Raw genomic sequence first — 12,445 nt, forward strand, 5'->3', positions numbered from 1 at the left:
GCTATATCGCCATGACAGAAGTCCTTAACGATCAGATTAGACTTTGTCCTCTTGACGATCAGGGTCGCTTGACGACGAGTGCAGTATCTGAGCATCTCTCGTTTCTACGACTGTGCTGCGTTCCAAGTCCTTTGGCGTGATCATGCACAACTATATAGCACAGCATATCTTGTCTGCCTCACATTCATCCTTTCTTCGCTCCCCACCCTCTCACTGAGATCCATCACATTCATTCACTTAACCACACCTTTCGCATTACGTAACCATCCTTCCGGCCCGTTTTAGTGAGACAACGCAAGATGGCCAAGCAGGATACAGACAACTACTCGCACAGATCGATGGATACACCCACTTCAATCTCACCAACCCCATCATCAATATCAATTGATACCACCACCTCATCGTATCCATACACACCTTCCGAGAAGGACTCGCCAGCATCTGACGATAATCACAACGAAAGTGGGATCATCACAGCAGAAACTGCGTCGTCATCGCTCTCTCTTTCTCAGGTGGAGGTGATCGTACCATCCCATCCTCATCTCAGCAAATCAAGACCAGTCTCGCTGAAAGATTCTAGAAGATCATCATATATCAAGAGGTTGGAACTGTCTGCTGCGCTTGAGAGAGAGGTGAGTCCGTTCAATGAAACCTGCTTCGCCCCTCATCCGATAAGGTGATTCTTGGGAGTTAGCTGACATAACGGCATCGCTTATGACGACGTGACGATTGATAGAAATTCGGTCTTGATCATTTACATATTTCCACTTCGCCATTCGAAGAGGATATCACTGTTGAGCTTCCCTCACCTGCTTTTATAGATCAAAAAGAGGTGGAGATATCGTATCAGAGAGACGATCACCTTCATTCCCATCAAATACACGCAAATACCCGTGCGCCATCGGATCTTGACGACCACGACGCAGCCAAAATGGTAGGGTCATCCGAAATGAGCAAGAACGATACCATCCGCCCACCTTCAACACCTTCCACTCCCCCTCCCCCTGCGCCCAGCTCCCGTCCAGCCGCATCAGCAGTGAACATCCCCACTTCCAGTCGGATCCGTAATCCCCCTCCTCCCTCGCCCTTGTCCAAGGTATCTTCATCATCTCCACCCAAAGGTCCCGAGCTAGACCCACAACCCATACCCCCGACAAGCGATAGTACTTACTCCACCTCACTAGGCTCATCAATCTCTCCTCCATCATTGAAGGGCCTGAATATTCCCCTGCACTCACCATGCTTCATCCATTCTCATCTGGACAAACACGGACACGGGTCATTACAAGATTGGTTGAAAAGCAAATCCACCACCACCGGGTCAGGCAATACTTCATCCTCGAGTACCAACACTGTAGGAAGTTCATCTACATCAACGTACCGTATTCCTCATACGAACCATAATCATAACCAGCACCATCATGTGGGCAATACTACCAAACCAATCAGACAACCATCATACAACGCCTCGAAGTCCCTCTCCCACCCCGGAAGCGGAAGTAGGTCGTATAACGGTACACCCTCTCACTCGTTGCCTACCAGTCCGAACGGTACCAAGTACCCTTCACCTACTTTGGGGAAAGATACGGGATACGATTCCGACCAATCGTCTGTTAATGGCATTGGACGTGGGGGGAGTGCTATATTGGATGGTGATTTGCTGGATGATTCGGAGGAAGCGGGCAGTCTGACGAGACAGTTGGCGGAGACTGCTCAGGGAGTTAGGGAGATGAGCAAGGAATTGGGTGAGTTTTTTTTTGTCGTCCAGGAATCATCTCATGGAAGGATGGAATGTGGACATTCAGTCTCATCGGGATGGTCGTGTTCCCCCAAGATCGAGACCGACCTTGTCTAGTATAATCGTGTCCTTGACTGACCTGATTCTCTTTCAGGCCGTACAAAAGTCCGTTCACGTATCCAACACGTCCTGATCGTCACTAAAGCCCGCGATAACCGGTTGATCAAACTCACTCGAGAACTCGCCTTGTACCTTATGCTGAAGAAACCCGCTACCTCCCCTGACGGATCAAGTAGACCAGGCCACGAGGGACGCGATAGGGGTATGGTGGTCTACGTCGATGCTCAGCTGAGAACATCGAAGCGATTCGATGCATCGGGGATTCAACGGGAGTATCCAGATTTGTTTAAACCCATCTCTAGGAGGCGAAGCTCTTCGTCGGCAAGTGTTAGTACGCTTGGAAGTCTCAGTGCATACCCTTCCACCTCGAACATGTCGGATTTCCAGAAGAGGAATAAAGATGAGGGGCAATTGAGGTACTGGACTTCGGAGATGTGCAGTTCTTCGCCTCATTTGTTCGATTTCGTCATTACTGTGAGCTACATCTTTTTACCCGATTCTCATCTAAGGACGCTTAGCTGACATGTTGGACAGCTTGGTGGTGACGGTACCGTACTGTTCACTTCATGGCTATTGTAAGTCAGCTTTGTGGAAGCCTTCAACGTCAGGCAGAAAGCTGATTGCACTCGAACTGATATAGCCAACGTATCGTTCCTCCCGTTCTTCCATTCGCGCTTGGTTCTCTTGGGTTCTTGACCAACTTCGACTACGCCCAGTTCAAACCAACAATGGACAAGGTCGTCGATGAGGGCATTCGGGTGAATCTGAGAATGCGATTCACTTGTACTGTGTATAGAGCAATCGCACCTGAAGAAGCGGCTGAAGCGGCCAATGCGAAAGGTGGCAAGAAGAGGAAAGCGATCAAGAAACCCGGTGGGGAAATCTTGATGTCTCATGTTGATAAGGGTGGATGGGAGAGTCTGGAAGGTGGAGCTTCACAGGGAAGCTGCTCGGAAGCTGCTGGAAAAGATAAGGAGATCTTGTGTTTCTCCACTAGACCTGTTGAGCAGTTTGAGGTGTTGAATGATCTGGTGGTAGACAGAGGACCTAGTCCCTATGTCAGCTTGTTGGAGCTGTTTGGTGAGCTCGCTTCTCATCGACTTTTCATTAATGAGGATAGAGCTGACATCTTTGTCCTGTAGGTGATGAACACCATCTGACAACGGTGCAAGCGGATGGTTTGACTGTATCCACCCCAACCGGATCTACTGCATACTCTCTGTCCGCTGGTGGTTCCCTCGTCCATCCTCAAATCCCTGCATTACTCATCACTCCTATTTGCCCACACACTCTATCGTTCAGACCAATGTTGCTGCCTGATAGTATGGAATTGAGAATCTGCGTTCCATACAACTCTCGAAGTACAGCTTGGGCAAGTTTCGATGGTAGAGGTCGAGTGGAGTTGAAACGTGAGCTAATTGTTGCCTTTCGCCCGTCTGCCGGGGAGGAATACAAGAGCTGACTTTGTTATGTGTATCGCAGAGGGAGATCATATCAAAGTCACAGCTTCCAAATACCCTTTCCCCACGGTATGCGCCGATAAAGCCTCGACCGACTGGTTCTCGTCCATCTCACGAACGCTCCGATGGAACGAAAGAGAGAAGCAGAAATCTTTCGTTGTGGTTGAAGAGGACTCTGAGCCGCCTGCAGATACTAAGTCTCATCAGAGAAGTACGAATAAGAGACAAAACTTTGCAGAAGGTAGACAAGACGCGGAAGCTGAGAGGGCTGCTGTTAATGTGGAGGGACAAGGAAAGGCAGATGAAGAAGATGAAGATGAAGATGAGGAAGAGGACGAGGAAGATGAGGAGTTTGATATTGATGAGTGAGTTCAGGTTGGAGACCTGATATACTTGTGTGTACGTAATACTGATGAGATCCGTCGCTAGCAAATCCGGTGGAGAAAATACTGAGCCATCCTCGCCACCTATTGAAGCTCAAGCTTCTCGCCCACCCCCACCGAATAGACTCAACTCCCTCATTGGTCATGCTCACAAATCAGGTGTCGAGACCCCCAACAGATTCATGACGCCGTACGAAGCACCTCCTCCCCTCTCCCAGCGACACTTGGTCGAAGCTCTGACGAAAGCTGAAATCAGGGAAAAGGATAACGAGCAAGGTCAAAGAGATAATATAAGAGAAGACGGAAGTGCGTTTAGGTATAATGGGAAATCAGGCGAACATCTCATACCCCCCGGAAGATCCAACTTGACTTCTCCAACTGAGAATCAAAATGATATAGATAGGCAGAGCGAGGGGGATGAGACGGATAGAGCATTGTATACATTGGATCAAAAGACCCCTAGACCCATTATGACCCATAGTAATAGTCACCACCATAACCATGGTGAGAGGGTTAGGATACAGTCGCCTATTCAACATAAACATCATCATAACCATGGACATGGACATGGAGCTAATGGGAGAGCAAGGAATGAGGCGAAGGGGAAAGCCAAGGCATTCGCTTTCTTTGGTCAGGTGAGTTACCGTACAATCGTTTAGATATGTGTAATGAGTATGGACAAAGCTAATGAGTCGGTTCGGATTAGGATGACTCCGCGAGTGAACTAAGTGATGATCATTCTGATGAGTAGCAATCTTCACTCGGAGATGTGAGTTAGAAGGATACCATGTAGACTTGGGTGTGCACACTGTCACTATTTGAAGCTAAAGTATTGGGTTTTGTTCGGAGCCGGATAATGTAATGCTTTTTTCTACCTTTTCTTGTAGGTGGTTTACTTGACGATGATTTTATGTATTTGCCTATCTGTTTCGGCGTCAAGTATATTCCCTTTGGTGTGTATGATATCACTTACCTCTATTAACTCAAACTGGTACTGACGTTTGAGAGTGTACGATGTTCAGTTTCATCGTTGACTTCCTTTGATTTGCTTGTTCGGGTTTGAAGGTGGGATTGGAAAGGATAGCCAGAGGTGTATGAGGAGTGATGCCTTGGCTGATACTGGTACGCACTATTGCTGCAAAGATGTATTGATCATCTTTGAAAAGCTGCGAGCTACACCAAAAACGAAATCTAACTCTCTTTCCAAGCTTGAAGGAATGGGACTATCACTTGCTTGACATTCAACAAAACCCACAGCATATCTAACCTTTTATAATCAAAATTAAACACAACATGTCCTTGATCTAACCTCACAAGCATATCATAACGACCGAAAACTGAAAAGGAACTGAAAGACAAACCAAACACCGAAAGAGAACAAACAAAAAACCGTAGGACTCGAGCAAGTAAGCAAGTAATATAGCATCGAACGAAGGCGAAAGTAATACACAAACCATGTCCCCCTCTCATGGTAGGCCAGACGACCTGACCAATGCGGATGAATATGACTCCGACGCCTCGACTATCGTAGTCTCAGATGAAGAGGAGCAACCACGTCCCCCAGAGCGAGAGCGAGTGCAAACGCGAGAGCAGCAGCCCAAAAAGAAGGGTATGACTCGCGAGGAATACGAAGATAGATTATACGAACACCATGCAGCCTACCTCAAGCAGGAGGAGGAATCACGCTGGATCAATCGCACCGAGAGAGGAAGGAAGTTCAAGAAAGTTTGTACGAAGGTTTATGGATGGTGGTTTTGGAGGTGGTTTTTGAGGAAGTTCCCGTATATCCAAGCGGGGTTGAATGGGGTGGGAGGGGTGGTGATTGCGAGTACGGGGCCTGCTTTGGGGATTTGGTCGGTGGAGAGTGGGAGGGTCAGGTATGGCGCTTGGGGGAGCTGTACGGTTGTAGGTGGTGGGGAAGCAAGGTGAGTATTGGCGTGAGGGTGTTCGTGTTGGTGCTGGGTTCTGCTTCTTTTAGGTAACGTGGGGGAAGAGGGCACAATTTTTCGTCAGAGTGGCTTTTACCTAAGGGGAATTGGAATGTCTTTCATATTCGTCCTTGAGTCTCATTTCTTGTTTACCGTTGTCAAACGAAGCAACAAGATTGGAAAAGGTGTACTTCGGTCCTGGTGTTACCAACGAATTTCATTCATTCCCCTCACTATGCGCCAGGTGTTTGGCGGGTTGACTTATTCCGACAAGACACTGACTACCGTGTCTTTCTTACCGTTCAGATGCTCTACTGAGATATTTTACGATGGTCCGGAAGTAGCAAACTGGTCTAACAAGACTCTGTCTGTGGTATTACTGAGTTATGGTGTCGGTGAGTGATTCAGAATCCAGCTTTGCGTCTCAATTTTCAGCGATTTTAATCCACCCAGGCTGGAGAAATATATCGGATGATCAAGGTCTTCTGATAGGGATATTCATCTAGAACTAACAGAAACACAGTTTCTGTAGTGCTGGATCTCCTGAATTCTGCATTGGATACAAACAATAGCAACGAATAAAGATAATATCGCTGACCACACACCCTCCCACAGTGGCAATCCTCCAGCTCCTCACCCTACTCTACACCTACCTATTCATCCGCCACCGTCTCCGCCAACGATGTACCGACCCGGAATTGCAGACGAGCGGCAACCCAAATCTCAGAGCGAGGAAGCGAAGAAGTCTGAAATGGTTCGAACGAATTATGGACCTGTCCAGCGTTGGGTACTTGGGCTTGGGGCTGACATTGTGGTGGTGGGCTGGGAAGAGTAATGCGGATGGTATGACGGGGTGGGATCTGTGAGTTTTTGCTCTTCTATGTCTTATTCGATACTCAACAGTTGGGGAGTCACTTTATCTTTTCGACAAGGAACGTTCATGAATGAGAGGATAAGATCCATCCGTTGTTTATCTTTCATCGTTTGTCATTCTCACCAACCACGTCACCAATCCTTTCCAAATAAAATCATACTATATAACCCATTGCTAACCCCGTTGATATGCCAGATCCATCTGCCTAACCATCTCCCCCGTCATCTGGCTCCTCTTCCGCATGTTCTACCGTTCCCGCCTCCTATCGCGCGCCACCAAAAAGTTGAAGAGAGGTATGGACATAGTGAAGAATGGTCCGGACTCTTATGACTCGGACTCGGAGTCAGATACGGACGATGACGCTGAAATAGACAGCAGGAAGAATATACGTTATAGTAGGATTCCAGGCGGGTCGAGGGTGGAGGGACCTAATGCCCAGAGAAGGAGGACGAGGTGATGAGGCGAGTAGGATCATATGGCCATTGGCTTTTGTGCAGTGACTTATAACATTACGAGTACGGTACGATATATATACAGTAGTATACCAGGAAGTAGATATATTACGGATAGGGTTTTGCATTATTTGAGAAAGAGAGCGTAAGCGTATCCATCTGAATTTACTGTGTATTTTCGGCTTGCTTTGTGGAGCGGTACAACCCAGTATACGTACGGGATGAACTGTGTACCGAAGAAGATCAATCCAGCCAGTCACGCCATGCATTCGAGTAATCGTATCCAACAAAATAAGCTGCTCGTATCGCAAAATTCCACCCTCAACAAGTGTATTAAAATTTACGCCCTTGTCGAGTTGTCCATCTGTCCTATTGACACCGATTCATCCAGCAGTGTCTACTATCAGAAAATGTCAACTATAATACATACCCATCAATTTGTATCCCATTATCAAACTACCACATCCATCATAGGCTCCTACATCCCCCCACACGCACGCCTCAAACCAACACCTAAAACCTCACCCCCATCCCCCCGAACCTCTCACCAACCTCCCCAACCTTCAAAACCACCGCCGCCGCACCAGCCCTAATCCTCCCCTCAGCTCTACCCCCCTGTCCGCCCGCCACCTCGTTCCCCTCCATCTCATTCTGGAAGATGGTCGTTGCCCACTCGCCTATCCCCAGGAGCAAATCTGATCTATCCATGGTTAATGATCTCCCACCATCCAACTCCACACATGTATCTAACACTACTAGACAAAGCTCTAAACTTGATCCTATCACCAGGGAGTCGATTCCTTCCATTTCGTCCCCATCCCTCGCCTTGGAGGAGGAAGAGAATCTTATACCGAGGGTCAAAGCTAATTCCAATGCTTCCGGAGCTAGTACACCCAAGAATAATGGAGAATGTCTAGCGGCATTTAATAATACACATAAAGTGATGAGGAATTTCTCTAATCCAAGAGGACTCAGGATCATACCCGTCCCTGTACCTTTATAATTCCCAGGGTATGCCATCCTCGATGATTGAACTTTGTAATATTCCCAAAACCTATTAATCAAAGGCATCACAAAGTATTCCCCCGCTATATCCTTATATGCTATTACTGGTTTAGGACTCGAGGAAGAAATCATCTGTGAATCTCTTAATGATCCGAGTTCAGCCATGAGTGGTCCCTTCCTATTCCCCACTTTCAATCGTCTTTCTCTGGCTATCTCTGGAACGTCATCGCCCTTTCGAGCTCCCTTGGATAATAACATGTTTCTCATTCCGCTCATCGTCTCTTCCAGCTGACCATTCTCGATGGGCTCTCTTCGGGAAGGCGGTATATCAGCGATGGTTAGGTACTTCCTGTGTAGTGATGGAGGTAATGTCTTCGATGGGAAATCAATCTTCTTGGTTGTGGGTGGCGTAGGTACTGATAATCCTGCTAGTTCCCTTGCTCCCATGGCTAAGGCAGTAAGGATGGCCGATTTCTGCTGAAGCGAGTACTGCGTGTTAAAGTATTGTTCACAGAGGAATCTAACATGAATGAAGGCGACGCAGAGATCAGCTATCATTACTATATATTCTGACAGCTGATCTCATATCTGTGAGTGAGCTGGGGACTCACGGCGCAACCTCTTTCGGCGAACAAGCCACCAAAGCATTCATTATACCCTGGCGCTTCTCGTCAAATTCATCAAGGTTGAATGAATCGTTCAAACCCAGTGTCATCAGTGTGACAGCAACGGCGTTTTCGGCTATGCAACATTCCTCATTTCTGTCAGCTATGCACAAGACTTGGGACGCATCGACCAGCTCACCTAGTTCCGTTCCAAATTCCCTCTTCGCCCTTATCAACCCCTCTCCGTACTTCAAGCCCATCTCTATGCTCTCAGGCTTATCCCGTTCTTTCAACAGCGCTGTAAGCTGAGGGATGTACACAGGCCTAGTGACCTTCTTCTTTTGCGTGGTGTCTATAGCCAAAGATGGGTCGGCAGCGACTTCCTCGAGGTATGACGGGGTAGGCGAAGGCGATCTGGATGATGATCGGGACGAAGAGGCGTACCCTTCCATTGGGTCGTCAAGTTGATCGGGATCGAGCATGACGATCTTAGGTTTCGATTTCGGTTTGGACGATGCTTTAGGTTGTTTGGGTTTCGATGCGGGTGGTCTACCTCGTGTCTGTGATGTGGATGGTGCTGGTATCGATTCTGGTATCATCGGATGCTCCTCGAAGAAAATCTGATCATTCCAGCCTAGCAGCCAATCTTCCTCGTTTCCACCTCTATCACTGAGGATCGCGTCATCATCCCTAGTCCCGATAATCCTCCTAAGCCATCTACATTCCTCCCTTCCCTCGCCATCTCCGTCCCATATACCAGTGAATTTCAATCTCTTCATCCCACCGCTGGCCTTTTTATCGGATTTCGGTACTCCTTTAGTATCGACATCTTCCAGCCCTTTTCGAAGATCTTCGATCTCATCGTCCATCTGGATATTTTCCCCGTTGGTCGTATCTTCAGGTATGGTCAATTCACTGAGTATTTCAGCTACCAGCATTCCCAGCCTCCGTATCATAGGATCAGGGTGAGAGAGATACGATTGAAAAGCCATGATAACCCTTGATCGATGAGAAAGCGCGACTAGCCAGGGCGAGAGAGGTAGAAGGAGCGATAGAGCCAGAAGGAGAATATGGGTAAGGTCTGAAAAAAGACACAAGACGTAAGCTGCCGTATGCCGATGTTGTGGAGCAACTTACTCAGCTGTTGGCTGAATAAAGTGAATTTGACGTATTTGGGGTCGGTCCAACGTTCGATAAGACTTTCAATAAATATTCTAACAGCTAGTAACTTGTCAGCTCAAGATGCGCTTTTTTAACGTGGAGCAGATAGCTGAACATACCATCTTCGCCTCCCCTGGCTATCCAACCTACTATCAACCTATTTCTAGCTTGAGCTTGCTGATCACTCATTTTCAGGCCATTCTTCCCGCTCAGCACAGTCCGAAGCACCGCATTCCATGCTTCTTCACCTGTCTTCGGAGGTCCAACGATTTGAGTTAACACTTCCACGGACCGTTTGATCCTCCCGTCTGGTTTACCTGGCTCCAGAGGTGATGATGGCTGTATCAAGTGTAACGTAAGGTGAGAGATGAGGGATTCGACAAAAGATGCAAGAGCTGAGGAGGGTAAGGAAAGGAATATCGAAGGAAGGTATCTCGCAGGATAGGGCTGTAAAGGTGATGTCGAAGGGGGGTGTAGGTGTTTTAGTAAGGGAGGTAAGAGCGATGGCAACAGGGCAGGCGATCTTGCATCTCCCAAGGATGGCGAAGGTGAAAGTAGTCCAATGGAACAGAGCTTCTCAAAAACTATTCGTATAGGTGCCGTGTCGGCTGTATCATATTCTTCTTGCATCAGCACGAAGCACCTGCAAGTATGGTATCTATCACCCACCTGAAGGGGTACTCTGCGAAATTTCGTGCATGAGACCTTCCAGCTTTACAATCAATCGATGGAAATATGGCCTAAAGCTAATGTCAGATACTCTCCACGAAATATTGGCTGGATTGCAGCTCACCTAGCTTCCAATCCCTTTGCTACATCGACAACTCCGCCCTCGGCTTGCCACCTTCCAACAGCATTCCCAACTTTCGCAGGTATCCCCACAGCAGCTCTCATAGCTTCTTCCCATTGTATAGACTTTGTTCCATCCTCTTTGCCCTTACCTTTCGTATCTTGGATATACACCGAGTAATACAGATCATCTATCCCATAAGTATTCACCAACTCCTCTACTATGTCAAGCAAGAACTTCCTAGATGGCTTGACCAGAGCGCTCTGACCAGGTTTGGGCGAGCTGAGATAGGAAGGTAAGGTCGTGTAAGAGCATAACCCTATCTGACGACGTACTGAGAGACCATCGTTGGTTTTGGACGGCACAAAGAAAGTCTTGCAGGCTACTTGATCTGGTGGATTGAGGGAGTCGTAGAAGGTGGGTATGATCTGGTTGAGCAGTAGATCCTGGATCGAAGGAAGGTATCTGGTTATTGCTTTGAGGTTTTCTGAGAAGACTTGGGAAGGGCCGATGGAAGTAGGATGTACATGGAGGGATTGGAGAGTCGAGGAAAGGTGGAATGCGAGATCTTCGGAAGAGAGGGAAGTGGGATTTCGGAGGGTGTCTCTTAGTGATTTCAAGGTCAAGGCGAAGGTGTCGGGAGATGAATCCATCGTATCGCTGTTGCTGTCGGCTTTTCGAAGTTCGAAGTTGGATTAATCTCCTGACCAACGCTATCGTCGGTTTGTAGATTGTAGAGACTCAATCTCTTTTCTGATCGCAAAGAGAGAAAGGAGTGAGTGCAATGTGATGTTTTCGAAATGTCTGAGAGTGGAGGTGTAAATATGGGAATATCTTCCACGTCATCACTTTCGAAGTAGAGACATTAAGCGTTGAATGAAACAAGAGAGCAGAAGAGGAGGAATGTTGGATTGTATCATCTTACAACTCACCACAACTTCACTCATTCAAAGCGACAGATCATATCAAAATCACAAGCAACCCAGAAACTCAACACTCAATCTGCAATGTCCTCGTTACTAGAAGAATCACACCCAGTCCCCCTTCCCTCAACTTCCTCATCCCTTCCAAACCCACCACCAATCCCCTCATTCCAACTCCGCGAGACGATATGCGATGTGCCTACTGAACTGTTAATACAGACATTCGACGATAGAGTGTTGGTGATAATTACGCAGAATGGGAAAGTAGGGTGTCTGGTGAGTCATCTCAACATCACCTTACCCAAGAGGGTCCTGAACCACGATCATGTTTTGGTGTTGAAATTCCTCGCAAGCCTTACTGATATCTAGCCCCTTCCAGACCCAAGCCTCCCTTCCACCCCACATCCCCCTCCCTCCCCCACCCAAACCCCTTTCTCCCTCTTCCTCATCACCCAACCACCCCTCAGCCCTGGACATCCTATCGATCCTTCCCCAACCCTCACCAGCTCTATCCCTCACTCCCCTCCTTGGCTCACCTCCCTCTCCATCACTATATGACCTCTACATCTCGCAGATATCCACACTGATCTTTTGGGCACTGGAAACTTCCGGTCAGGGCAGACGAAATGTCGTAGTGGGATTATCACTGAGGCGATCCCCTCGTAACCAAGAGGAGGGACAAGATGAGGGGGAAGATGTATTGGACGATGGGGAGAGGGAGAGGTATGCTGGAATTATGGATTTGGTATCTCGGTGGCCTGGTCCGGCTGAATAGGAGTAACGATCATATATCGTATTTGGAAGTTCTCGCTATGAGTTTCATCCTAGAACGTATTGTGCAACTTGCAGAGGACAAGCATTATTTAGATTATAACGAGCTTTTATGTATATACCTAGCATTGTCGAATATGACCTGAATGTCACCAATGAGGGAGTATGCATTTACATGATGATATTTGTATCTGTATTATTGTTTTTTTTTGTCCACTTCACTCTCACTCTATCT

The 12,445-nt window shown here is 47.6% G+C and overlaps 4 protein-coding genes across 4 annotated transcripts; 3 read left to right on the forward strand and 1 right to left on the reverse strand.

Moving 5' to 3' along the window:
- Positions 1-299: 299 nt before the first annotated feature.
- I302_108243 (uncharacterized protein) lies at positions 300-4,452 on the forward strand (the record flags this gene model as incomplete). Its single annotated transcript, XM_019193988.2, has 9 exons — positions 300-632; positions 737-1,745; positions 1,893-2,332; positions 2,393-2,433; positions 2,499-2,938; positions 3,001-3,267; positions 3,341-3,683; positions 3,748-4,336; positions 4,408-4,452. The coding sequence occupies 9 exons, from the start codon at positions 300-302 to the stop codon at positions 4,450-4,452; spliced, it is 3,507 nt and encodes a 1,168-aa protein (XP_019044111.2).
- A 704-nt stretch (positions 4,453-5,156) lies between these two features.
- Positions 5,157-6,960, forward strand: I302_108244 (uncharacterized protein; the record flags this gene model as incomplete). The annotated part of the gene is made up of 4 exons (XM_019193987.1): positions 5,157-5,626; positions 5,936-6,024; positions 6,245-6,491; positions 6,699-6,960. The coding sequence occupies 4 exons, from the start codon at positions 5,157-5,159 to the stop codon at positions 6,958-6,960; spliced, it is 1,068 nt and encodes a 355-aa protein (XP_019044110.1).
- Positions 6,961-7,468: 508 nt separating this feature from the next.
- On the reverse strand, positions 7,469-11,169 carry I302_108245 (uncharacterized protein; the record flags this gene model as incomplete). The annotated part of the gene is made up of 7 exons (XM_019193986.1): positions 7,469-8,480; positions 8,572-8,701; positions 8,765-9,646; positions 9,703-9,786; positions 9,846-10,334; positions 10,396-10,466; positions 10,520-11,169. 7 exons carry the CDS (start codon positions 11,167-11,169, stop codon positions 7,469-7,471), a joined length of 3,318 nt encoding a protein of 1,105 aa, XP_019044109.1.
- A 354-nt stretch (positions 11,170-11,523) lies between these two features.
- I302_108246 (uncharacterized protein) lies at positions 11,524-12,214 on the forward strand (the record flags this gene model as incomplete). Its single annotated transcript, XM_019193985.1, has 2 exons — positions 11,524-11,715; positions 11,819-12,214. 2 exons carry the CDS (start codon positions 11,524-11,526, stop codon positions 12,212-12,214), a joined length of 588 nt encoding a protein of 195 aa, XP_019044108.1.
- Positions 12,215-12,445: the final 231 nt, after the last annotated feature.

Source organism: Kwoniella bestiolae, chromosome 7, assembly GCF_000512585.2.
Source record: "Kwoniella bestiolae CBS 10118 chromosome 7, complete sequence".
NCBI classification, from domain to species: domain Eukaryota; kingdom Fungi; phylum Basidiomycota; class Tremellomycetes; order Tremellales; family Cryptococcaceae; genus Kwoniella; species Kwoniella bestiolae.